The sequence below is a fragment of the Canis lupus genome, chromosome 6 (assembly GCF_003254725.2).
Source record: "Canis lupus dingo isolate Sandy chromosome 6, ASM325472v2, whole genome shotgun sequence".
Classification (NCBI taxonomy): Eukaryota; Metazoa; Chordata; class Mammalia; order Carnivora; family Canidae; genus Canis; species Canis lupus.
The window spans coordinates 55,444,882-55,469,204 of record NC_064248.1 but is presented as its reverse complement, the minus strand read 5'-3'; the positions used below and the strand labels follow the sequence as shown (position 1 = coordinate 55,469,204).

General features: G+C 39.6%; 1 protein-coding gene across 5 annotated transcripts in view; it reads left to right on the top strand.

The window, feature by feature from the left end:
- Positions 1-9,087: 9,087 nt before the first annotated feature.
- Positions 9,088-24,323, top strand: part of FNBP1L (formin binding protein 1 like) — a 126,588-nt gene continuing 111,352 nt past the window's right edge. For 4 of the 5 annotated variants that reach the window (XM_049111664.1, XM_035718005.2, XM_035718007.2 and 1 more), the window contains exon 1: positions 9,088-9,386. In XM_049111664.1, the coding sequence (XP_048967621.1) occupies positions 9,363-9,386 (24 nt within the window). In that variant the 5' untranslated portion in view covers positions 9,088-9,362. The remainder of the gene's footprint in view (positions 9,387-24,323) is intronic. The other variant, XM_049111665.1, reaches the window with a different exon arrangement.

Here is a 24,323-nt window from a genome sequence, read left to right as displayed (position 1 = left end):
ATGCCATTTTTATGTGCAATTTCAAAACAACTTTCAAGTTTGAGGGAATTTATTCAATTTTAAAAATGTACAAAAATTTCTGTGCATTTTACAAATCTGAAATAATTAGCTCCTGCCAATTTTTTCCTGTGCAAAAAAGAGTACAAATAAGAATGTCATTTTACAAATAATTTTCATAGTAAGATTTCTTTTGAATTACATTTTAATTCTAGTTTGGAAGCAAATAAGAATGGGATATAGGCATTTGATGTAAAAGAATCTGAAAATCGGGCCACATGGGTGGCTCAGTGGTTCAGGGCACCATCCTGGAGAGTTCCACATTTGGTTCCCTGCATGAAGCCTGCTTCTCCTCCCTCTGCCTATGTCTCTGCCTCTCTCTCTCTGTGTCTCTCATGAATAAATAAATAAAATCTTTTTAACAATCTGAAAATCAACTCTAAGAAATATGATTTACTTATATCTGTCAACTTTAAAGCTATGTATAAAGTGAATTTTGTTTTATTATTTGAGAACCTTTCATTTTCATTTATTAAATACTAAATGAGTATCTATACTGTGCCAGGAATAGTCCTGAGTTCAAAGGAGACAGACAAGTAAAAAGACTTGAATTATCTGTGTAGATGTAGTTATCAAGAACAAGAACATACCGAGGATCACCAAGTACAATGTCAGGAGAGGAAAGAAGAGGGAAAGGAGGATTCACAAAAGGCTTCTCAGACCCATTACATGTGAGATAAGTCTTTGAGAATGTGTAAGAGTTAACCAGATGGAGAGGAATACATGTACAGAGCCATAGGAGGGTACCCAGGCAGTAGTGGAACTAAGCGCATTTGGATATGGCTGGAGTTTAGGAATGATGGCAGAGTGAGAGGAAACACAAAGTGAGATTGTCTGAGGCCATATCGTGAAGGTTCTTGAATGTTGACAAAATTCACAGTTCTGTAATGTTTCTTTTTATTAAAAATGATTTTAGGATGATCAGCTGGATCCTTGTAACCAACAAAATATGTAGTATCATCAAGGAAAATTTTGTATCACCCTTTCCCAAAGAATGGGTGAAATAGCCATAATGACCTCAGAAATTACCCATTTGGAGGCTGAAGAAGAATCTCCAAGAAGCCCCAGGACTACTATCAACGAAAGAACACCAGACACTATTTTCTACTATACAGGTTCATAATAATGAACTAGAGTTGTTTTTGTGAATGAAACCAAGTGCATTGCATAAATTGTGGTGCAGTCACGTAATTTATGGCATTCCTTTCCTCTGAACACAATGAACCAGAAATAGAATGCTAAAAAAAGGAAGTAAATTTTTTCCCCCTCAGATTATATATGTGCCCATGAAAAAATTCTCTGCTGCTAATTTTGCTGAAATGGAGAGAAGTGGAGAAGAGATACCATTTCTTCAGGTTGACTTCAGGTGAACAGCTCAGGCAATGCTCTAGCACACTCAGCTGAGGCAATGCATTGAATCCTTAGGAAATTACAGTCAGTCCATGAACACTGAAGGATATTTGCCGGGTAGTGGGTAGCATGAGGTAAATTGCGAACAAGTGGAACTGTCTCTTGGAACCAGGCTGAATGAATTCCTATGATGCCAGGAAGATTTTCCAGGAATGGCAGGTCCTTGCTACTCCTGGCCTTACCACTAGAAGCGCAGAAAAGGCAAGTTACAATATAGAGGTATAAGCAACTGCTCAATTACCTCCATTGTGTACTCTAGGGGCCAAAGACGTTAATTAGGAGTCCATTTTTCTGAGCTTTCAATTTCAACTTGAACAGTGGGCAGTTTCCTGTCTCCCCACCCCTGAGTGTGGACTGGTTTGGTTCACTATCAATTCTAAACAGAATCCTTCCAGCATCGCTTGAAGTGAGTCATTCATTTTCTGGGTCTTTCCTGGGATATATAAAGGATGGCATTTGTGGGAGTGTGGAGTGTGTATATTTCTGTTGGTTGTTTTTTTGTGTGTGTGAAATGCCATAGAACAGTATGTGTGTGATTTTGATGAATAATCAAGGGGACCTGGGTGGCACAGTTGGTTAATTATCTGCCTTCAGCTTAGGTCAGGATCCCGGGGCCCTGGGATTGAGCCTCACACTGGGCTCCCTGCTCAGGGAGGAGTCTGCTTCTTCCTCTCCCTCTGCTCGTGCTGTCTCAAGTATGCTCTTTATCAAATAAATAAATAAAATATTTTAAAAAAAGAATAATCAAAATACATTGTGGAGTTTAAAAATAGCAAACATAACTACATACAAATATCATGGTCCAACTACTGGAAATTCTGAAATTCTGACTTAATAGGTCTCAGGTAAGGTCCAGCCATTGTAATTTTTTAATTCTAAACTCTTTTTATTATTGTTTTTTAAAGATTTTATTTATTTATTTATTTATTTGAGAGAGAGAGATTGAGAATGCACACAAGCAGGAGGGAGAAGCTGACTCCTTACTGAGCTTAGAGCCCAATGCAGGGCTCTATCCCAGGACCTTGAGATCATAACCTGAGCTGAAGGCAGACACCCAATCAACTGAGAGACACCCAGGTGCCCCCTAAACTTTTTTTTTAAATAGGTAAAACATGGGCAATGTAAAAAAATTAAGTGGAAATGGTGCAAAAGAATAGTAGTGAAAAGTGAGACTTTTCACTCTAGTCTCCCGATTTGCCCTCCAGAGGCAACCCCCTTCTTCCAAGTTCTTGTGTGTCCTTTTAGAGGTATTCTGTGTGTATAAACACACTGCAAAAAGGTCCTCTCTCTATCAAACAAAAATGATAGCATCCTCTACCTGCTATTCTGAACCCGGTGGCACACATTTTTCCAAACTCTCTAAGAAACAAATTCTTTGTAAAGAGCACAGATAAAAGCGATATCCTCTGTTCTCAGGAAATACTACTACACATCTATTAAAAATCTTTTATAGCCAATTTTAGGTGTTTGCCAACTCCCTGAGACCCATGACTGAAATTCATGGCTAAGAGTTCCTTACTTCAGGTGTTTAATTATCCTGAATACTTAGTGTTGCCAGATAAAATATAGGATGTTCAGTTAAGTTCACATTTCAAATCTCAGATAAACCACAAATCATTTTTTAGTATAAGTATGTCCCACTTAATATTGGCAATATAAGAAATTAAAATTTAACTGGGAATTCTGTATTTTTATTTGCTAAATATGGCAACCCTACAGAAAATTGACTTATAGGAAGCTATTCCAACTAATTTTATTTAGAATGCCCTGTATTAGAGGTGACCTAGATGATGACTCTATGATCAGGCTCTTCAAGATAAATTCAAATTCTAATAGTTTAACCAGAAATTGGTTATCTGTTGACTTATTTCAAAATAAGTGGCTTTAACTTGCTGTTTTTTTTAAGGGATAAAACTATTGTTACAATGCAATGATCATTTAAATAAAAACTACATTGACTTTACATATAGTAGTTTATCTTACTTTCAAAGAACTTAAGATATCTAAAATCTGGGCTATTTTAGTCCTTAAAATGAGCCTAAAATTTTCATTAATTGGGTTTGGACAAGGATGAAGAGAATCAGCCTAGAGGTAAGTTTTCATTATTGATTATTTAAATCATCTTTATTACCAACAAAAATAATATTAAGCGTTGACTCATATGCAGCATAATATTCTGACACAGAGAATGCAAAATTATAATTTATGTAAATTAAGTAAATTATTAACATGTTATAGTAAATATCAAATGACAGACTTCTAAACATTGAAATCCAAATAGGGAAATAATAGAAACAAGGATTACCATGATATGATTCTGTTACACAGGAAATGAAGAAAAATTATGTTAGAATCTAGTATCCCAAATACATCTGAATGGAGTCAATAAAATTAAATTTTATCATTCCATTTTAGAATTATTCTCAGTTGGTAGCTAAAGGTAAATTTTCATTTCCTTCAATGCTAACCTGCATAGGATTTCACAGTGGTGTGCTGATGTTTAACGATTTCTTCTTCAAGGGAAAAGACAGCCCTGATTCGTAGCATTTGTCAAATCTATGGTGTAAATACTTTCTCTATGACTGATATCAAGTTAACATTTTTAACAATCTGTTTGTAAAGCTCCTGAAAACTTAAGCTCCTGAAAACTTAACAGTCGGCTCTTATGAGCCTGTAAAAGCTGGTTTTATTTCTATAAGTGCATATGATAATACCCGATTGGATTTCATAAAAAAGGAAATAGAGAATGAGGTGTTCTTTTTGTTAATTGATGTATTTTTAAAATTTGTCAGTAGAGGCAAAAATCCCAACAAAACAAAACAAAACAAAACAAAACAAATGAGTGCTTTAAGACTTTAGAAATTTTGAATAGGTTTGGGAAGGTGCAATAATCACCTGAAGAAATCTGTAACTTGTTCTCCAGGTCTCCCGACTTTAATGAGAATTTACTCTAAATAAATACCTAAATGGTTTTAAAGTCACATGGTTCCATAATAACCAGTGGGAAAGAATCAATCATCATAGAAAAGTAGAGATGAGTTACCTCTTTAAGCAAAGCTATTCCATTTGATTTACATAAAATTTTCTTTCGTTTTTGTTTTTTTTTTTTTACCTTTTTCTTTTTGCCAAATTTCATTAGAGCAATTATATAAAATGCTTCAACTAGATTCAGTAATGGAGGGCAGAATCCCTAAAGACAAAATAGTAGGTGGTTTTCTTTCTTTTTCTTCAGTGAGCCACTTTTAAACTATTCTCTTGAAGCTTTGAATTTCTTCCAACTCTTGGTTAGGAAAACTGGCAGTGCAGAAAGCAGCAATGACTATTAACTCATCAGTGCCATTCTTCATCTGGCTGGCATGGATCTGTGTTCTGGCATGATCCTGTTTCTGCTGCGCTGCTCCATTTGAAGCATTAAAATGGAGGTGCCAAGTATATGGTCTTGATATTCTTCCTAAAATAGTTTTAGCTTGATTGTTCTGGCCTACCTATGTTGATAATTATTCTATTTGTGGACACTGTCGCAATAATTTTAAGATACAGTCTTAAGATCTTTAGATGGAAAGAAAGGAGTTGCTATTGTTCACCCTAGAGATTTCCTTCCATTTGTGGAAATTCTACATGATTGGTAACCATATAATGGCAGAACATTGATACATACGTATGTTAAGAAAAGCTTTCTATATGTGAGGTGTTGATATAAGTTTTATTTTTTAATTTTATTTTTCTTTAAAAACACTTTACTGGGCAGCCTGGGTGGCTCAGCGGTTTAACGCCGCCTTCAGTCCAGGGCGTGCTCCTGGAGACCTGGGATCGAATCCCACAACGGGCTCCCTGCATGGAGCCTGCTTCTCCCTCTGCCTGTGTCTCTGCCTCTTTCTCGCTCAGTGTCTCTCATGAATACATAAATAAAATCTACAAACAAAACAAAACAAAACTTAAAAAAACCCCACTTTACTTTCATATGGAATAAACTTTTGCAAAAATCTAATTTTAAGACGAGATTGATTTATGTTTGGAGGTTGATGTATTCGGACCAGTAAATTATTCTATATTCCAGAATGCAGCAGTGAACAATTATCTTTTACAATCTGACTTAATAAGGGAATTCATGCAGGGGAAAATTTGAAACTGGAAAGGGCATTTGCTAAATGCTTATAACCAAGAAACTGTAAAAGTTTTGATTTAAATCAAAAAGTATTTGATTTAATACAAGATAAAAATATACAAAAGAAAATATAACACTTCAGTGGCTTATCATAGAGCAGACTTCAAAAATATGCCTGAAGAGAAAATGGATTCAATAAAAATTATTTTCCATAATAAAAAGATACAGTGTAATAATTTTATAATTGCTAATGAGTCTACGTAATTTGAGCTGTTTCAAGGTTACTAGAGTCGCTGCATTGTAAAAATATGTGGAGAAAGCTAAAATATTATTTTCTAAATTCCTTCTCAGTTTTGATTCCTTATAAAATATGTAAAAGAAACGGAAACTTTGTGGTAATGGATTACCAAAATAGGTCAAATAGCAAAAAGGTATAAGATAATGGTTTAACAGAATTTGGTATCCCATAATGATGCAAAATATGATTTGGGGGTAGCACCTGAAATAAAATAATAGTAGATTGCTGTTATGCTAAAGAGATTGGGGGGGGCTTCTAGGTGGCTCAGTGGTTGAGTACCTGCCTTTGGCTCAGGTTGTGTCCCAGGGTCCTGGGACTGAGTTCCATATCAGGCTCCCCATGGGGAGCCTGCTTCTCTCTCTGCCTGTGTCTCTGCCTCTCTCTGTGTCTCTCATGAATAAATAAATAAAATCTTAATAAAAGAGAGATTGTGTTTTCAAGATTCAAAATTATGTTTTATCTTTTTTAGAGATAAAAATGATGTTTCAACAGCTCACAAAGTGCCTCATCATGGGTCCATAAAGAATAAATCTTATATATACGAATAATTTAAAACCCAGTGGATTCCGTCAAAAATAAATATTCTTGGGGGTGTGTAGGTGGTTCAGTGGTTAAGTATCCAACTCTTGATTTTGGCTCAGGTCACGATCTCAGGGTCCTGAGATCCAGATGTTGGGCTCTGTGCTGAGCACGGAGCCTACTTAAGATTCTCTCCTTTCCCTCTGCACCTTCTCTCTCAAAAAAAGTCAACATTCTTATAAACTGCCATGCTAATAGTACATATTTGTGTGTGACTATATATGTGTGTGTGTAAAACACCTCTGGATGTTTGTTAGCTAAAATGTGCCTATAATACTTTAGAGATTGGTTATAGAAAGGAATACTTTGTCTTTTTTTCTTTTTTTTATGATAGTCACAGAGAGAGAGAGAGAGAGAGAGAGAGAGGCAGAGACACAGGCAGAGGGAGAAGCAGGCTCCATGCACCGGGAGCCCGACGTGGGATTCGATACCGAGTCTCCAGGATCGTGCCCTGGGCCAAAGGCAGGCGCCAAACCGCTGCGCCACCCAGGGATCCTGAAAGGAATACTTTGGAAGCTGATTAATCTTTATAACAAAATATAACACAAAACATATTTATTCTTTTGTGATAGTCATTTTTTCTTAAAGACTTTGTTGAAGTAAATAGTGAATTTTAAAAAATATTTTATTTATTTATGAGAGAGAGAGAGAGAGAGGCAGAGATATAGGCAGAGGGAGAAGCAGGCTCCATGCAGGGAGCCCGAAGTGGGACTCGATCCTGGATCTCCAGGATCACGCCCCCCGGCTGAAGGTGGCGCTAAACCACTGAGCCACCCGGGCCGCCCAATAGTGAATTTTAATACAAAAATTTTGCAAGTTACAAATAATTATTTAAGAGATTATCAATTTAAGTTGGTTATAAAAATTATACTTAAATTTTATAGCAATGTTGGAAACGTAAATTTTCTCTGAATTTGTTGGCCAAAAATCTAACTTTTTGAAGAGAAATGAATGGTTATGTGTGGAGTTCTGTTCAGAAACTTTGAGAGAAGAAAAATGTTCATCTAGGAGATAAGATTTCATGTTCACTTGGAGAGTTGTGTTAACAGGATGGTTAAGGATAATCTTCAGTGTGAATGGTAGGTTATTTTACTTTTTAAAGGGAAAATGCAATTTTGGCTTAAATTATGCTCCATAGGTTTTAACTTTCATGACAATACTTAGATACAGTAAGGCTTAGTATTGGAATGGTTCTGAATAATGAGACATCCGTTTAATAAATATATTTTCCATTACAAATCTTACTTGTACTTGCTAACTGCTTTCAGGATGTCTAGAGAGTAAGAGGAAGGGAGAAGAGAAATGGGTAGCTGGGGTAGGTGATACAAGTAGTATTGAAGGAATTCTATTTGAAATGGAGGCAGTATAGAAAAATAATGGAAAGAGAAAGTGTTCAGTCAGTGCCTTACAGACTCTTCACTGCATGGCATACTTAAGCATTTAAAAATTGGCCATTGGAAAAGAGTATCTGTGTACTTAAAGCTGGACTTAGAGAAAGGAAGCAAAGAATTCAGCAAGAATGGTGGCCTGTCAGGAAGGCAAGGGTTACTTGCCTTAACCCCCAGAGGGATCACAGCCAGGCAGGGGGGAGGAGGATTGAAGCGGAAGAGATTGGGGCACCTGAGCAGGCCATATAAAGGGAGGAGTTTCAAATGCTGACACTCGGGTTTGGAGAACTTCTTAAGACAGCTGTCATAACACTGAGGAGTACCTTGCTCGTGACTGGACTGAAGTGTGTGTGTGTGTGTGTGTGTGTGTGTTTAGAAGACAAGCCATTAATGCTAAGGCAGATGTTAGGAGTTGCTAAGTGTATCTGGAATCTAATAGTACCCGCCAAGCTGGCTGATCGCAGTTAATGATTGCTCAGAAGGGCTGGGAAGCAACTCCACAAAGAAAGGAAATGGTGGCCCTGCCTCCAGGATTCCCGCATTCCGGGCGAGCAGTGTCCGAAGTTGCCGTCGGCTCCTCGCGCTCCCGGGGAGGAATGCGGCTCCCGCCCAACCCCCACAGAGGAGATGCCCCTTCCTCGGCGGGGGCGAGCTCGGTCCTGGTTTCCTGCAGGTGACAGCTCGGCTCACACCGGTCCGTTTCCTTCATCTCTTGTTACGGCAACACCTCAAAAGGAATGCTGAAGGATCTGCCTCTTTCAATGGTTTCCTGACAACTTATAAAATCAAAATCCTATTAAAAATAGGATCGGGGCGCGTTGCATTCATGTTTGACATTTTGGGGACTCCCAAGATCACCTTACCAATCAAGACTTTTAATAAAACGCACAAGCACACACACAAATCTCCGACGACGTAAACCCGAGGATTTGCAAGAGGCAGCTCCGTCAGGATTTCTCCCAGGTGCAGGACGCCAGAGGCAGGAAGGGAGGAGGACGGGAGTTACCTCATCTGAGGGGTCTCAGGGAAGAGAGAAGGGTGGGGGGCGCCCTTCCCTTCTCTCCCCTTCCACCTCGGAGGCAGAGACGCGAGTGGCGGCGGCGCGGCGGCGGGGCCGTCCGAGCACCACGGGTCTGGCGGGAAGCGCCCCGGCGCGCGAACCCGCGGAGTGGGAGACCCTCCCCCGGGGGGACGCTGCCCGCGGCGGCCGGGGAGCGCGGGTCCGCCGCGATCCCAGGGTGCACCGCGCCCCGCCCCCTCCCCTCGCCGCGTCCCGCCTCCCCTCGGCCCGGGCCCCCTCCCTGCCGGCTCCGGGAGGCGGGGACGCGGCGTCGGCGGCGGCTTCTCCAGTCGCGTCTTTCTCACTCACTGAGGAGCCCGGCGGTGGCGGCACCTTCGGAGGCAGAGCGGCGGAGCTGCGAGCCCGTCGGCCAGCCGGTTGGAGGTCGGCCGGGACTAAGGGCGGGTCCGACAGACGGACGGACAGCGGAGCAGCCGGACGGCCCGAGTCGCCTCAAGTTCCGCCATGAGCTGGGGCACGGAGCTGTGGGTGAGTCCGGGTGCGGGGCGCCCCGCCGACCGTCGGCGGCCCGAGCGCCTTGGGCCCCACCCCCGCCCCTGGCGCCGGCGGAGGGCGGGGGCTCCACGCTTCTTTGTGTGCAGCCCCCCGCCCCAGTCGGCCGGGATGGAGGGGCTGCGGGCGCGCGCCCCGCCTCTGCGCCGCGGAGGGCTGAGGGCAGCGCCCCGGACGGCCAGAGGAGCGGCCCGCGGCCCCTGCGCCCGCCGCCATCCCCCCTGGTCGCGGTCTCTCCTCCGCCTTCACTTTCCGGACGCCTGGCTCGGTGCCGGGCCGCGCTCCTCTGCCTTTGTATCTCCCCGCCCGGAGGCGGGGGAGGGGGTCCATTGTCCCGAAGGGGCGCCGTTGGCCGGCAGGGAGGGGGCCGGCCGCGGCCGGCGGCCGGGGCGGGGGTCCCCGGGGCGAGGGCGTCGCCGGGCCCGGACGGCGCGGGGAGCCTCGAGGCGCCGCCCACCGCCGTCGCCCCAGGTAGGGGGAGCCGGGCGGCTTTGTTCGGAGCCCGGCCTCCGGCCAGCCAGGCCCAGCCCACAAACCCGCTTCCCTCTCCCAGTGCGTGTGCTCGGAACCCGCGCGCAGCTGTGGGGACTCCGGGTGGGCCAGCCCCGCTGCCGCCTTGGGCTGGGGCGCCGGGGACGCGGTTGGCTTTTGGAATCTGCCTTAAATTGATGGATCGATGGGAAGCCAGTTTTGCTAAAAAAATAAAAAATAAATTAAAAAAAGAGCGTGGGGCTTCCCAATTGCTTTACTTCCCCTTCCGCTGTTCTTTATCCTCACCGTTCTCCCCGCTTTGCTTTCTTTCCTACTTGCCTTGCTTGGGCGCTGAAGGCTTCAGACAATGCCCAGCGTCTGGCCAAGTGGCCAAGGTGCGGTTGGACTGTAAGGGGTCGGGGAATTCGCTCCGACGCAGCCTCGCAAGGGTGGAGGTGTGGAGGGCAGTGATTTCTCAGGTGCAGCCGAGGGACCCGGGGCGTGGGGGCGCTGTCCCGAGAGCTGCCTGGCTTCAGCCACTCCCCTTTTTATCCCACCTGTGCACATTTTCCGTGCCTTTTGTTATCGAGGGTCTTGTGAAACCGCTGCAGCGAAAGGGGAGAAAGAACTTTTTTTCCCTCGACGGGAGCAGTTGGGGTGCGACTGAAGGTAGATTGGTTAATTGAAGGGCAAAATGGTTTTTTCGGTTATTTTTCACCTTTTACTCACAGATTGGGAATCTTAGAACTGAAAGAGACTTTAGAGTTCAACTGGTTGAACACTTAGCTAGCTCAGGAATCTCCCGCAACATTCAGGACAAGTGTTTGCTTAGTCTGTAAACACACCACCCAAGAGAAAATATCTCAGACATCCGTTTATTAGATAGCATTAATTGTTCTTATATTAGAGAAGATTATCTAGTAAGTGAATTATGTAAAATTTGAGTTTACACTTGAGATTCTCAAGCATTATTGGTCTTTCGATTTTGTACATTTTATAATTGGTTATACTGCGTCATCAGTTAAAGTAGATGGGTATAGTTTTATTTTCCATTTTTTATAATTAGAAAATATAGATTTTTAAAAAGATTTTATTTATTCATGAGAGACAGAGAGAGAGAGGCAGAGACACAGGCAGGAGAAGCAGGCTCCTGATGGGAGCCTGATGTGGGACTCGATCCTGGGACTCCAGGATCAGGCCCTGGGTTGAAGGCAGGTGCTAAACCACCGAGCCACCCAGGGATCCCTAATTAGAAAAGATTTTTATTTTTACGTGCTTAAATGATCCACGTTTCAGAGGAAGCAAAAATGTACTTAGAATATTTTTTTAAAGTACACATAGGAAGAGTAGAGTTATTTAGATTGAACTTTTAGATTTAAAAAGCACTTCTTGTCATACTACAGAAAAACAATTTTGAGAAGAAACAAAATATTTTAGTGAAGATTAAAATGTGATTTTTGAAAGTTTTTTGTTATAATTTAAAAATTCAATAGTTTCTCAGCAACTTGGAAAGGTAAGTTGTAGAAGAGATGGGGATTTCTTTCTTTTCTTTCTTTCAAGATTTTATTCGTTTATTCATGAGAGAGGCGGAGACCTAGGCAGAGGGAGAAGCAGGCTTTCCGCAGGGAGCCTGTTGTGGGACTAGATCCCAGGACTCGGGATCACGCCCTGACCTGAAGGCAGAGGTTCAACTGCTGAGCCACCCAGGCGTCCAGAGATGGGGATTTCTGTTACCTAAAAAATTGTTTTGTATCCTTTTGAAAAATATGAAAAAAGATTTAAATTTAACTATTAAAATTTAATGCACCATGTTTTAAACTTTTTAGTTGTTTTAGGATTTGAGGGAAACATTATTAGAAACTGATAGAGAATCAGCTAGTATCATCTGGATGCTTAAACCTCAGATAAGTAGAAATTGGTGTAGAGGGCTATTGTTAGGACCTGGAGAGATCTTAGAAATATTTCACTGGACTTCCTGTTTTTACTGTTCTGTTTTGAATAAGGATATTGTGCTTCCAGGGGATTGTAACAAACACCTACACTGTGCTCTTGTCATTGATGAATTTGAGGTTGGGAGAATTCTCTTGATATTCCGAATTTAGAGACCAGTTCTGTTATTTCAAGTTTAGGATCACATTACTATCCAAAAGGTTTAATTACTGGAAACATGTTACAAAAAAATGATGAAAGCAGTTATGCACTCCAAGTTTCTTAATTATATTTATAGGAGTTTCATTGCTATTTTTTTTTTTAAGATTTTATTTATTTGTTCATGAGAGACAGGCAGAGACATAGGCAGAGGGAGAAGCAGGCTTCCTGCGAGGAGGCGGATTCAGCACTCCGATACTGAGAACCTTCCTGGGATCCCTCCTGGGATCACGCCCTGAGCCGAAGGCAGACGCTCAACTACTGAGCCACCCAGGCCTGCCTTCATTGCTATTTTGATGCTTCTTAAGTCTTATTTTAAATTTGAGAATAAAGTAATAAAATAAAGAACCACTTTAATACTGACTTTAGGGGACAGAACTAATAGTGATAGATTAAGTGGGTTATGTTGTACTGTGTGGTTGTGAGGGGGTATGAATTAACTGGCAGTAGATTTGAGCTATGCTTCAAGGTATTCCAGGTGCTCCAAATGCGCATTTAAGTAAGCGTTGTATATATGCTACTCAGTTCTGAGTTCTGGGTAATACCAAACAAAGAGGTGACAGTGTCTTCATTATTTCCTCAAGCTGTAACATAATTATAAGATAGTATCTTAAGTGTTGTTTATTGTGTTGATTTCTTAAATTATCATGGGAAGAATAACTGGATCAAAAAGAGGCCCAAGTATGAATCAATGATTTCACAAAGCAATGATTTTATAATTATTACTCGTTTTACAAGTAAGAAAATTAGAGATTGGAGAATTTCTGTGTTTAGTCAATACGTTTTATTTATTAGGAGATACTTTTTTGTGTTTTGAGGAGCTAAATTTCGCCAGGAAAAAAAAATCCGTGTATGGATTGTGTGTGTATAGTTACGAAAAAATATGGCTGAGCACACTACATTCATATCATGATTTATTAAAAAATTTGCTCCCCAAGGGAAATGAGGTGATTCTTCTGGAAGTTAGAAGGTAGCTTCCAATATCTGACTTAATTTATAGGTTCTTATAAACCTTTGTTATGCCTTAGTTTCCTGGTCTATGTGATTTTTTTTTTTAATTTTTATTTTTTGGCCCTTGGCTTTAAGTAAAAGCCATTGTTATTTTCATTAAGTTATTAAGTGCATTTGACAAAGGTCATGCTCTTTTTGGAAGAAATTGAAAAATTTGAATTGGATGATAGATTCAGTGGATACCCTCAGTCTTTTTTTTTTTTTTTTTTTTTTTTTTTATTTTTTTTTTTTTAAATTTTTCTTTATTTATGATAGTCACAGAGAGAGAGAGAGAGGCAGAGACATAGGCAGAGGGAGAAGCAGGCTCCATGCACCGGGAGCCCGATGTGGGATTCGATCCCGGGTCTCCAGGATCGCGCCCTGGGCCAAAGGCAGGCGCCAAACCGCTGCGCCACCCAGGGATCCCCCCTCAGTCTTTTTTTAAAAAATACTTTATTTATTCATGAGAAACGCACAGAGAGAGAGAGAGAGAGAGAGACAGAGACAAAGGCAGAGGGAGAAGCAGGCTCTATGCAGGGAGCCGGACATGGGAATGGATCCTGGGTCTCCAGGATCAGGCCCTGGGCCAAAGGCTGCGCTAAACTGCTGAGCCACTGGGCTGCCCAGATACCCCCAGTCTTAATCCTTAATGCTTCTTTATCTTTGTCCTCATAGCATTTATATAGCACTTCTGTTTTAATACCTATGCTGTAAGTGTACTAGACTTTTGAGTCTTGGAGTATAGAACTGAATTAATCACTGTTTTCACTGACTAAAACAATGCCTGTAGGTGATCATGCATATTTTGACCAATTGAATTAATAGTTCATTATCCAGAGTATTGATCACTGATTAAAAAGTGCATCTTGGAGGAAGTCATTATGGTTCTGAGGGCCTTTGCAGATGGATAGATTAAGTGCTTTAGATATCAGTTCAAGAATGTCTAAATAAATTGAAACCAAAATTATGAAGTTAAGGTTTAGTGTTTGGGTTAAAAACTTTTATGGTTGGGGAAGAACTAGTAAAAAGCTAGTTCTTATGACTTTACCTGACTCTTAGCTCTGTGATGTGACTGCAAAAATAGCTGATGAGATCTTAGACCACACTAATAGATTTGTCTAGAAGAAAGCAGTGTGATCCCATTGTAGTCTGTAGTGGTTAGACTATCTGTAATATTGACTGAATGTTACTTCAGATTTTTTAGAAAATCTGTGCATCTCTGTAGAGGAGGTTGACAAAAACTCCTTGTTTATTAATATTAATGGCATTGCTTTTTTCAAGACTATGCAATTGCTGTAGGAATTTAGTTTAAACAATAAGTTATTGAGGTCTATTACGTGGGACACTGTGAATGTATGGTGAAATTTATGAGGTCTATAATATTGGTCCCGCTGTGAGGAAACTTGCTGTGAGAAAGTAATTTTGAGGTGATACTCTTTCCTAACTCCAAAATACTCCCCTATGTTAGTATCACTGTCCAGAATGTCTTCTGTTGACCAGTAACTCTGAACCCTCCTTTTCTTCAGAGTACACATTCTGGATAATATCTTTTTTATGGGACTACCGTCTTATGTTGCAGTATTTCTTGTACATTCAAACCTTCGGAAAATAGTCATGGTATAAATATTTATATCTTATGTGCCATTTTGTTGATAGAATTTGTTGTGTGTAATATTGTATTACAGGTATTGTTCTTAGTTAAGCAGGCTGAGAGTTAATTAAGACACCTGTTTATGCCACCATTCTATCCTGATTGTAGCAAGGTGGAAGCTGGAGAATGGCCTCTAACCTCTGCATTTGCTACTTCCTTTAAACCACTCAGTTCAATTCACCTTCCCTGCCTTTATTTTGGAACACTGATTGTCTTTTTCCTTCCCCCAATCTATAAATGTAAGTTTGGCTGGACACTTAAAAAACCCATTTTACCCAGACACCACCCTCTCCCTCTGCTCATCCCTCTGCTGTGCTCTCTTTCTTTCAAATAAATGAATAAAATCCTTTTTAAAAAAATCTTTTTTTAAAACCTATTTTTTCCTATATATGAGCCTGTTTGCAGGCAGAAAATAAGAGAATAGTAATGATTTATAATTATGGCACCTACAAGTGCTTTTTTACTTATTAGTCTTCAATCTTTAAACATTTTTAGCTCAATAGCAAAAAAGAAAAATTCTATTTTGGAGAACATAGTCATACCTACAGTGTATTAAAAACTAGTGGGAAAAGATTATATAAAGCTTTTGTTTTATAGGAAGCAGTATATATATACACTGTATTAGTCTGGGCTTTGTATATCTGACATACCAAAAAGATATTTGGCATGGGCTTTGAAATAAGGAAGGTTTTGCATATAGGTGGCTAAGTTCCTAGAGGGCAGAGATCATGTCTTATTCATTGCTTAATCATCATCTGATTCATTGCTGTATTTTCCCCTGTCAGCAGCACACTGCCTGGCATAGGGCCTGATGCTACTAAGATCTTTAGTAAATGTTTGCTGGATTGACCTGAATGTAGTGGTTGGGTTTGGTTTGAATTTGAGTAGAGGATGCCTAAAAGTAGGGATGCAGGGTAGATTGGGACCATGCTAAGAGGTTGATTTGACTGAATGGTTGATTTACATTCATGAACAGAGAGAGAGAGAGAGAGAGAGATGTGTTATTTATTTATTAGCATATAATTAACTCAATTTTTAGACCATTTAAAAGTCTAGAGGAAGTTGTAGTTTGTGATAGTAGAAGGAACTATTTCTTCCTTTTGAATCCTTTGATGGCAGGAGGAAGGATCTCTCCAGGTTTTAAAAGATGAAAGTTTATGACTTAATCACCTCTGTGAGAATATTTGAAGGGTGTTAATTCTTTTAACAATGTATTGGTCCTGATATCAGCTGCATTTTAAAAGTGTATGTTTTTTCTGCAGTTTGTTTATACTGTTTTTCCTTCTTCCCCCATCTGTGGGTTAACATTTTTACTTCTATATCAGTTTAATTCCAGTGCTTTTTCTGAGGCTGAGAGGTGTTCATTGGGAAATGCAATAAGTTTTGATCCTCCCAGCTTTGCTCTAATTAGTAGCTTCATGAGCTGATTTATGCACTGAGTTTCTCATGTAATAATAGTAGAATATTTTGAGGTATCATCTTTAATAGATGGTAGAATGATAGATACTTTAAAATTTCAAATTGTGCTTAAAAATCTGTTGATACAGTTAATATTGTCACCTGTGCTTTTAAGCATTTTCCTTTTTTTTCTTAAAATAAGTTGTATTCTGTGATTGCTTTTATGGGATTTTCATTGACAAATTATGAAAACTACCTCTTTCAGACCATTGGGAGATGCTGTAAAGGCGTTTTAAGATGATGTCTGACTGCTCTTTGTAATGTGGGATTCAGCATTTAGAATTTATATAGAGCCCAAGAGAAAGAAATCTAGAATAGTAAGAATAAAAGTTTTTGTAAAATGTCCCTATTGAATTCAAATTAGTTATTAAAATTTGGGGCTTAGAAGCAATTTTTCCTTAAGTTCTTGGTGGAAAACTAATCATCGGACTTTCACAATACCTCATGAAATGTGTGAAATATTAGCATTATATATTTGTTGTAATTTGAAAAAATATAAATGTTTATATAGAGTCAGATTTTCCTATTTTTGCTACATCATTATTTTGTTCTTTCCAGAGTAAAAATCATGTTTTGTGTCTGCTGTATCCCGCTGTATACCACAAAATGAATAGACATATAATAGGCACTGAAATACTTGTTGAATGAGGAAATCAATGAGTTGCTCTAACTCTATCATCAGATTATGTTTTGAATACTAAGGGTATTTAGGTTTTTTTCCACAGCATGTATATTTCTTATATCTTTGTTTAACTTTAGGGACCCTTTGTTTTTAAGTAGACCCCACACCGAGTATGGGACTTGAACTCATGACCCCAAGATCAGAGCTCTACTGACTAAGCCAGCCAGGTGCCCCTTTATGGATTCTTTTTATAATCTGGAGATACAGCTGTTTGTGCCTTTTCATGTGAAATTTTTCTCTTTTATGTCTGAAATTCTCATTTCCTTGATTGTTTGAATACAAATGCTTATTTTTTAGTGATAGCATTTTTATGACCCTTTGGTTTCTAAAAATGAGAACAGTGAACATCTGTTGGTCATGTAAGAATAATGTAAATTGTCTGAAACTTAATTGGAAAAACATAAAAGATTGGTTTTTAGTGAGTATGAGTGTTAAGTTGATTCTGAGAGATTTTAAACAAACATTAGTGGTGGTTAGTTGAGTTTTTTTTTTCTGTTAGAAATTATAAAAATCAAAATTATTGATAAAGCTATGGTAAATAGCTTTTGAATAAACACAAACTATAAAACACAAACTATAACTTCAATTTTCTAGACTTAGACTATGGACTAAATTAACTTTTTTTTTTTTTTTTTAAGATCTTATTTATTCATTAGAACAGGAGAAGAAGGGCAGAGGCCTAGAGAGGAGCATACTCCCCACTGAGCAGGGAACTAACGCAAACCCTGTGACTATGACCCAAGCTGAATGCAGATGCCCACCCAGGCGCCCCCTAAATTAGCATCTTTTACTGTTTGCCAAGGCTCAATGTAATTAACATTTGTTAACTTTTTGAATCTGAAATGACCTTTCACCTCCATTTTTTTAAAGTTTCATTAAGATATAAATTCATACATTAAAGTGTACAAATCTTACCTGTTTGACATTAAGATTTTTAAAAAAATTGAACAACACTTCTGTAATTCCCGCTAGGATCAAGATACAGAAGTTTCCTTCATGTCATTCCCAGTGAATATCCACCTAAAAGTAACTACTATTCTGACTTGTATTGCTTTTGATTACTTTTGTAGGTTTTTAAAACCTCACATGAATAATATCATGCAATATGTATTCTTTTTTGTCGGTCTTCTTTAACATACTGTGTATGAGATTCATTCTTAGTGGAAGTTCAGGGCTTGAAATTCCCTGTACAGTTGTTGGATTTTGATTTCTGTCCCCATATCTTGTGCTATATTCTCAAAACAAAGATTTTTAGGATTGGCAAACACCTTCAGGGCAAAAGTAGCTTTTATTCCTTTTTTTCCCCTTATTTTTTGCTTGTAACTTTGTAATTCCTTGTTATCTTGGCTCGCTTGTCTTTGATGCCTTACGTTTTTGAAATATATTTTATCCGTATTTTAAAGCTTTTATCCAGTAGAATAGTGATAGGTGATCCAAGAAACCTAGCCTGCTACTTACTATTGGAAACTGAAAATTGTTAACATTGAGTTTTTAATTATTTTGCTGTTGTATTTTTAACTTCTAAGAGCTGTTTTTTCTTAGTGAACTTTTTTTTTTTTATAAGAAATTTCCATGCCAAGTGTGGAGCCCAGTGTGGGGCTTGAGCTTATGATGCTGAGATCAAGAGCTGAGCTGAAATCAAGAGTTGGATGCTTAACTCACTGAGCCACCAAGGAGCTCCTGTTGTCTAAATGTACTTTTAACATAGCATCCTCTGCTTAACTTTTCTTAGTTCTTTGTGTATACCAAAAATAGGTTTTTGTTTTATTGTGTTTAGTTTTCTTAGGCTTACAGAATATTTGTAGCTTCCAAGTTGCTTTTTTCCTCTTTTTACTAGTTTTGGTTCTGGTTTTTCATGTTAGAGATTAAGTATTTTGTGATCCTAGGATCCTGGAAAGATTTCTGTCAAGATTAGGGCATACTGAGTTCTGATATGCCCTACCGGTAAGATTAGGGTTTGAGCTGTTTGAAGTTTTTGATTCCTTTAAGGGTTCTTGCTTAATACTTACCCCTGGGATGGTTCAGATCTCTACCTCTTTTCCAATCCAATTGTGAAAGCTCAGGAGGTATACTGTAGTCTTTTGAAGTCATACTTATCATTGCTCTTTACAATGCTGGGGACCACAGCTTGATTATTTTTTTTCAACAGGTGCTTAAATAGTTTATTTGTCTTATATAACAAGATATTTGGGGGTAGGCAGTTCCTGGCTTGGGTTCATGAACTTAGCACTTTTAGGATCAGCATCTATGGAACTGTTTTGGACTTTCCTTTATTTGCAAGTTGCAGCTCCAAGTATCATGTCTGTATTTAAGGCCAAAAAAAAAAAAAAAAAAAAAAAAGAAAGAGGAACAACATCAAATGTGTCTGCCTCTTTGTCGGGAAGGCAAAAGCTTTCCAGTGTTTTTGCAATAAACTTCCTCTTAGGTCTCACTGTCCATAGCTGGGCACATTGCCACCTGAAAAAAGTAGAGTTCTATAAGAAAGGAAGAAGGGAAATAATTATAAGGTACCTCAAAATACAGAATTTGTGGTGTCTGTCCCCGAGGAATTAATGATTGCTTTGTAGAGGCAAAACACACACACATGCATGTACACATGTGTATATTTATTTATGGATATTTGAATAATAGCAAGGGGGTCAAGAATAGGCAGTAATAGAAGTGATGAAGCAGATATCTTAGAGTTGAGGTCTTTTGGAGTCTAACATGGCCCACCATCATTTTAAGAGGCTCGGTGGTAAAGGGCTTATGTGTCTTACCTGCAGTTTATAGCCCATCTTTTGTTTGCCAGACCATGCCACGGTGACATCACCTGCCAGAATAGATGGGTGTTTTGCATACATGGTCAGAATTGATGGTTAGGGCTTGTTGAAGTTTACCTAACCTCAGGCTGAGTAAAGGGCATTGCAGGGACTGAAGAAAGGGTACTGAAATAGAAGTCCAGAAGTTTATTTTGTGAGGAGAAAGTTTTCCTGGATGTTGGAAACAATAAAAATCTCCTGTAATGATCCAAGTCTCTTAGTCATGTAGATATAATACCAAGCTATTAAAATTACTCCAGGAAGTAAGAAGCCATCAGCCTGGAGTTACTGGCACTTGCTTTTCTTTTCTTTATTTAAATCGATGCATTAGCATGGTACATTTCTTAGAAATAATCAATATTTATTGTTAACTAAAATCCATAGTGTAGTTTTTAGCTTAGTCTTACCTAATGTCTCTTTTCTTAAAGATTTTATTTATTCATTTTACAGAGAGCACAAGCAGGGGGAGCATCTATCTATAGGGAGCGTCTATCTATAGATGCAGGGCTCTATCCCAGGACCCTGGGATCATGATCCAAGCTGAAGGCAGACACCCAACCGACTGAGCTACCCAGACACCACCCCTAATGTCTTTTTTCTGTTCCACATTACATTTAGTTGTCATGTCTCCTTAGGCACTTCTTGGCTGCCACTTTTTCAGACTTTTCATGTTGATCATCTTGAGAATTGAGAGGAGTATTGGTCAGGTATATTGCAAGATGCCCTTCTGTTGGAATTTGTTTGATGTTTTGTGATCAGATTGGGTTTTTGGGGAGGATGATCATGTGCCATTTTCATCACATTGTTTCAAAGATACATATTATCAACAGGATTTATTACTGTTGATATTGATTTTACTCACTTGGCTGAAGTAACATTTATCAGATTTCTCTACAGTACAGTTACCCCCCCTCCCCTTTGCTATATTCTTTGGAAGGAAGTCACTGTTATAGCCCACACTGAAAGAGAGAGGAGTTATGCTTCCTTTTTTTAGGGTTGGAGTATCTTATATAATTTCTTTGGAATTCTTTTGCATGGAAAATTTGTCTTTTCCCCCATTAATCACTCATTCATTTATAGCAGTATGGACTCAAGGATATAATCCAGTACTGCTTCACTTATTTTGTTGATCAGACTGTTCTGCCTTTGGCCATTGGAAGCACTTTCAGTTGGCTTCTGTGCCCCTGTAACACACCTCCATCAGTAAGGATTAAAAAAAAAGATTTATCGATCTATCTATCAGAGAGAATGTGCAAGGGGAGGGGCAAAGGGAGAGTGGGGAAGCAGACTCCCCACTGAGCAGGAAGCCTAACCTGGGGCTTGATCCTAGGACCCTGAGATCATGACCTGAGCTGAAACTCAGAGTCAGATGTTCAACTAAGCCACCCAGGCACTCCAGTAAGAATTTTTTAAAGGACTTCTTTACTTCTTTGGACTGTAAGATGGTCCAGACTTATGCATATTTTCTGTCCCAGTTCTAGAATCAGCCATTTTTCCAAAGAGCCTGGATTCCTTTTATTGGAGAATGGTATTAGAGACCAAGATAAAGGTGATAGATATGCTTGCTGCTGCAATTTTATTTTTTTAGTCTCTCTCAGCTATAAAACAAACTCTGCTATAAAACAAAGAAATACATGTGTATATACTAAGCTATGTATATGTAGTATATCTATAAATATTTCTTTTTTTTTTAAGATTTTATTTATTTATTCATGAGAGACGGAGGGAGAGAGAGAGAGGCAGAGACACAGGCAGAGGGAGAGGCAGGCTTCATGCAGGGAGCCTGATGTGGGACTTGATCCTGGGACCCCAGGGTCATGCCCTGGGCTGAAGGCGGCACTAAACCGCCAGGCCACTGGGGATGCCCTATAAATATTTCTATGTGTAACCATCTGTGTCTATATTAAGTTAAATATTTATGTCTCCAACTCTATACCATTTGTATATGTATCTTTCTAGCCTCTTCTTGCTTATCTGTAAATTTCCACTTAGGACAACTCCTTTTGGCTGCCATTAATTTGCTTAATTGTTCTTTTTCAATATAGATGTGGTATAGCATTATCAGAATTATTAACCTGCAGCCCTCTGGAGAACAACTTTATCAACTAGAGTACAGTACTTATATGCAGTTCCTTTTCCCTCTAGTTCTACAGACTGGTTACATTTTCACAGTTACTTAGGTTAGCACTATTTATTCCCCCCACCCACTTCAGTGAACTTGTTTCATACATTTATAATACAGTTAGATTTTTTTGTTTTTTTAATCTCGGTTTGTATTCTTTCTTGGGATTCTCTGACTTTCTCAATGATTTTTTTTTTTTTTTTAATTGCATAGATAGGGGCCTGGGTTGTTCAGTTGGTTAAATGTCCATCTCTTGATTTAGGCTCAGGTCATGATGTTAGGGTTGTGAAATCGAACCCCATGTAGATGCAGAGCTTGCTTAAGATTCTCTGTCTCCCTTTCTCCCTGCCCTTGCTATCCTCTTTATTTAAAAAAAAAAAAAAAAAATGGTATAGATTAAAGCTGGTTACTTGTGCTGTGAAGTTCTGCAGGTTTTGACAAATGACTAATGTTACGTATCTAACATTCCAAGATCATAAATAATAGTTTCACCTTTTAAAAATCCCCTGTGGCCTATCTCACCCCCAATTAGGATAGCTACTGTGAAAACAACAGAAGAAAAAGCAAGTGCTGGCAAGGATGTGAAGAACTTAGAACCCTGTGCACTATGGGTGGGAATGTAAAATGGTGCAGCTACTGTGATAAACAGTATGGTGTTTCCTCAGAAGTTAATCATGGAATTACCATGTAACCCAGCAATTCCATTTCTGAGTATTTACCAAAATACTTGAAAAGAGACACAGGCAGAGGGAGAAGCAGGCTCCATGCAAGGAGCCTGATGTGGGACTCGACCCCGGGACTCCAGGATCACGCCCCAGGCCAAAGGCAGGTGCTAAACTGCTGAGCCACTCAGGGATCCCAAAAGCAGGATCTTTTTGTTTTGTTGTGTTTTTTTGTTTTGTTTTTTAAAGTAAGCCCTACATCTGGGACGCCTGGGTGGCTCAGTGGTTGAGCATCTGGCTTTAGCTCAGGGTGTGATCCCTGGGTCTGGGATCAAGTCCTAAATCGGGCTCCTTGTGGGGAGCCTGCCTCTCCCTCTGCCTATGTCTCTGCCTAAAGTGGGGCTTGAACTCATGACACTGAGATTAAAAGTCACACGCTTCATATATGTAGTGAGTTAGGTGGTCTAAAAGCAGGGTCTTTTTTTTTTTTTTTTTTTGGTATTTTTTTTTTATTGGAGTTCGATTTGTCAACATATAGTATAACACCCAATGCTCATCCTGTCAGGAGCCCCCCTTCAGTGCCCTTCACCCAGTCATCCCATCCACCTGCCCGCCTCCCCTTCTACTACCCCTTGTTCGTTTCCCAGAGTTGGAGTCTCTCATGTTCTGTCACCCTCTCTGATATTTCCCACTCATTTTCTCTCCTTTCCCCTTTAATCCCTTTCACTGTTTTTTTATATTCCCCCAAATGAATGAAACCATATGTTTGCCCTTCTCTGATTGACTTACTTTACTTACCATAATACCCTCCAGTTCAATCCACGTTGAAGCAAATGGTGGGTATTCGTCCTTTCTAATGGCTGAGTAATATTCCCTTGTATACATGTACCACAGCTTCTATATCCATTCATCTTTCGATGGGCATCAAGGCTCCTTCCACAGTTTGGCTATTGTGGACATTGCTGCTAGAAACATTGGGGTGCAGGTGTCTCGGTTTTTCACTGCATCTGTATCTTTGGGATAAATCCCCAGCAGAGCAATTGCTGGGTCATAGGGTAGCTCTATTTTTAACTCTTTGAGGAACCTCCACACAGTTTTCCAGAGTGGCTCTACCAGTTGACATTCCCACCAACAGTGCAAGAGGGTTCTGCTTTCTCCACATCCTCTCCAACATTGGTTTCCTGTCTTGTTAATTAAAAGTAGGGTCTTGAGAAAGATTTTTACATCCATGTTTATAGTGTTATTCACAGTAGCTAGAGAGTAGAAGCAGTCCAAGTACTGATTGACAGATAAATGAATATGCAAAATGGTGTGTAAATGTAATGTTATTAAGCTTTATTTTTTTTATTTTTTATTATTATTTTCTGTCATTAAGCTTTAAAAAAGAAGGAAAAGCTGACCTAAGATACACAAATGGATGAACCTTGAGGACATTGTGGTAGGTGAAATAAGCCATAAAAAGACAAATACTGTGATTCCACTTACATGAGATAGCTAGAGTAGTAAAATTTATAGAGATAGAACATAGAATGGTGGATGCTGGGGGCAGAGGGTAGGAGGAAATGAGCAGTATTATTTAATGGGTATAGTTTTAGCTTTGAAGAAGAAAAGAATTCTGATGGATGGTGGTGATGGTTGCACGACAGTATGAATGTACTTAATACTGAATTGTACAGTTAAAAATGATTAAGATGGGGCAGCCCGGGTGGCTCAGCGGTTTAGTGTTGCTTTCAGCCCAGGGCGTGATCCTGGAGACCCGGGATCAAGTCCCACATCGGGCTCCCTAAGGGAGCCTGCTTCTCCCTCTGCCTGTGTCTCTGCCTCTCTCTCTGTGTGTCTCTCGTGAATAAATAAATAAAATCTTTTTAAAAAAATGATTAAAATGGTAAATTTTGTCTTATGTATATTTTTACTCCTCTCCACCAAAA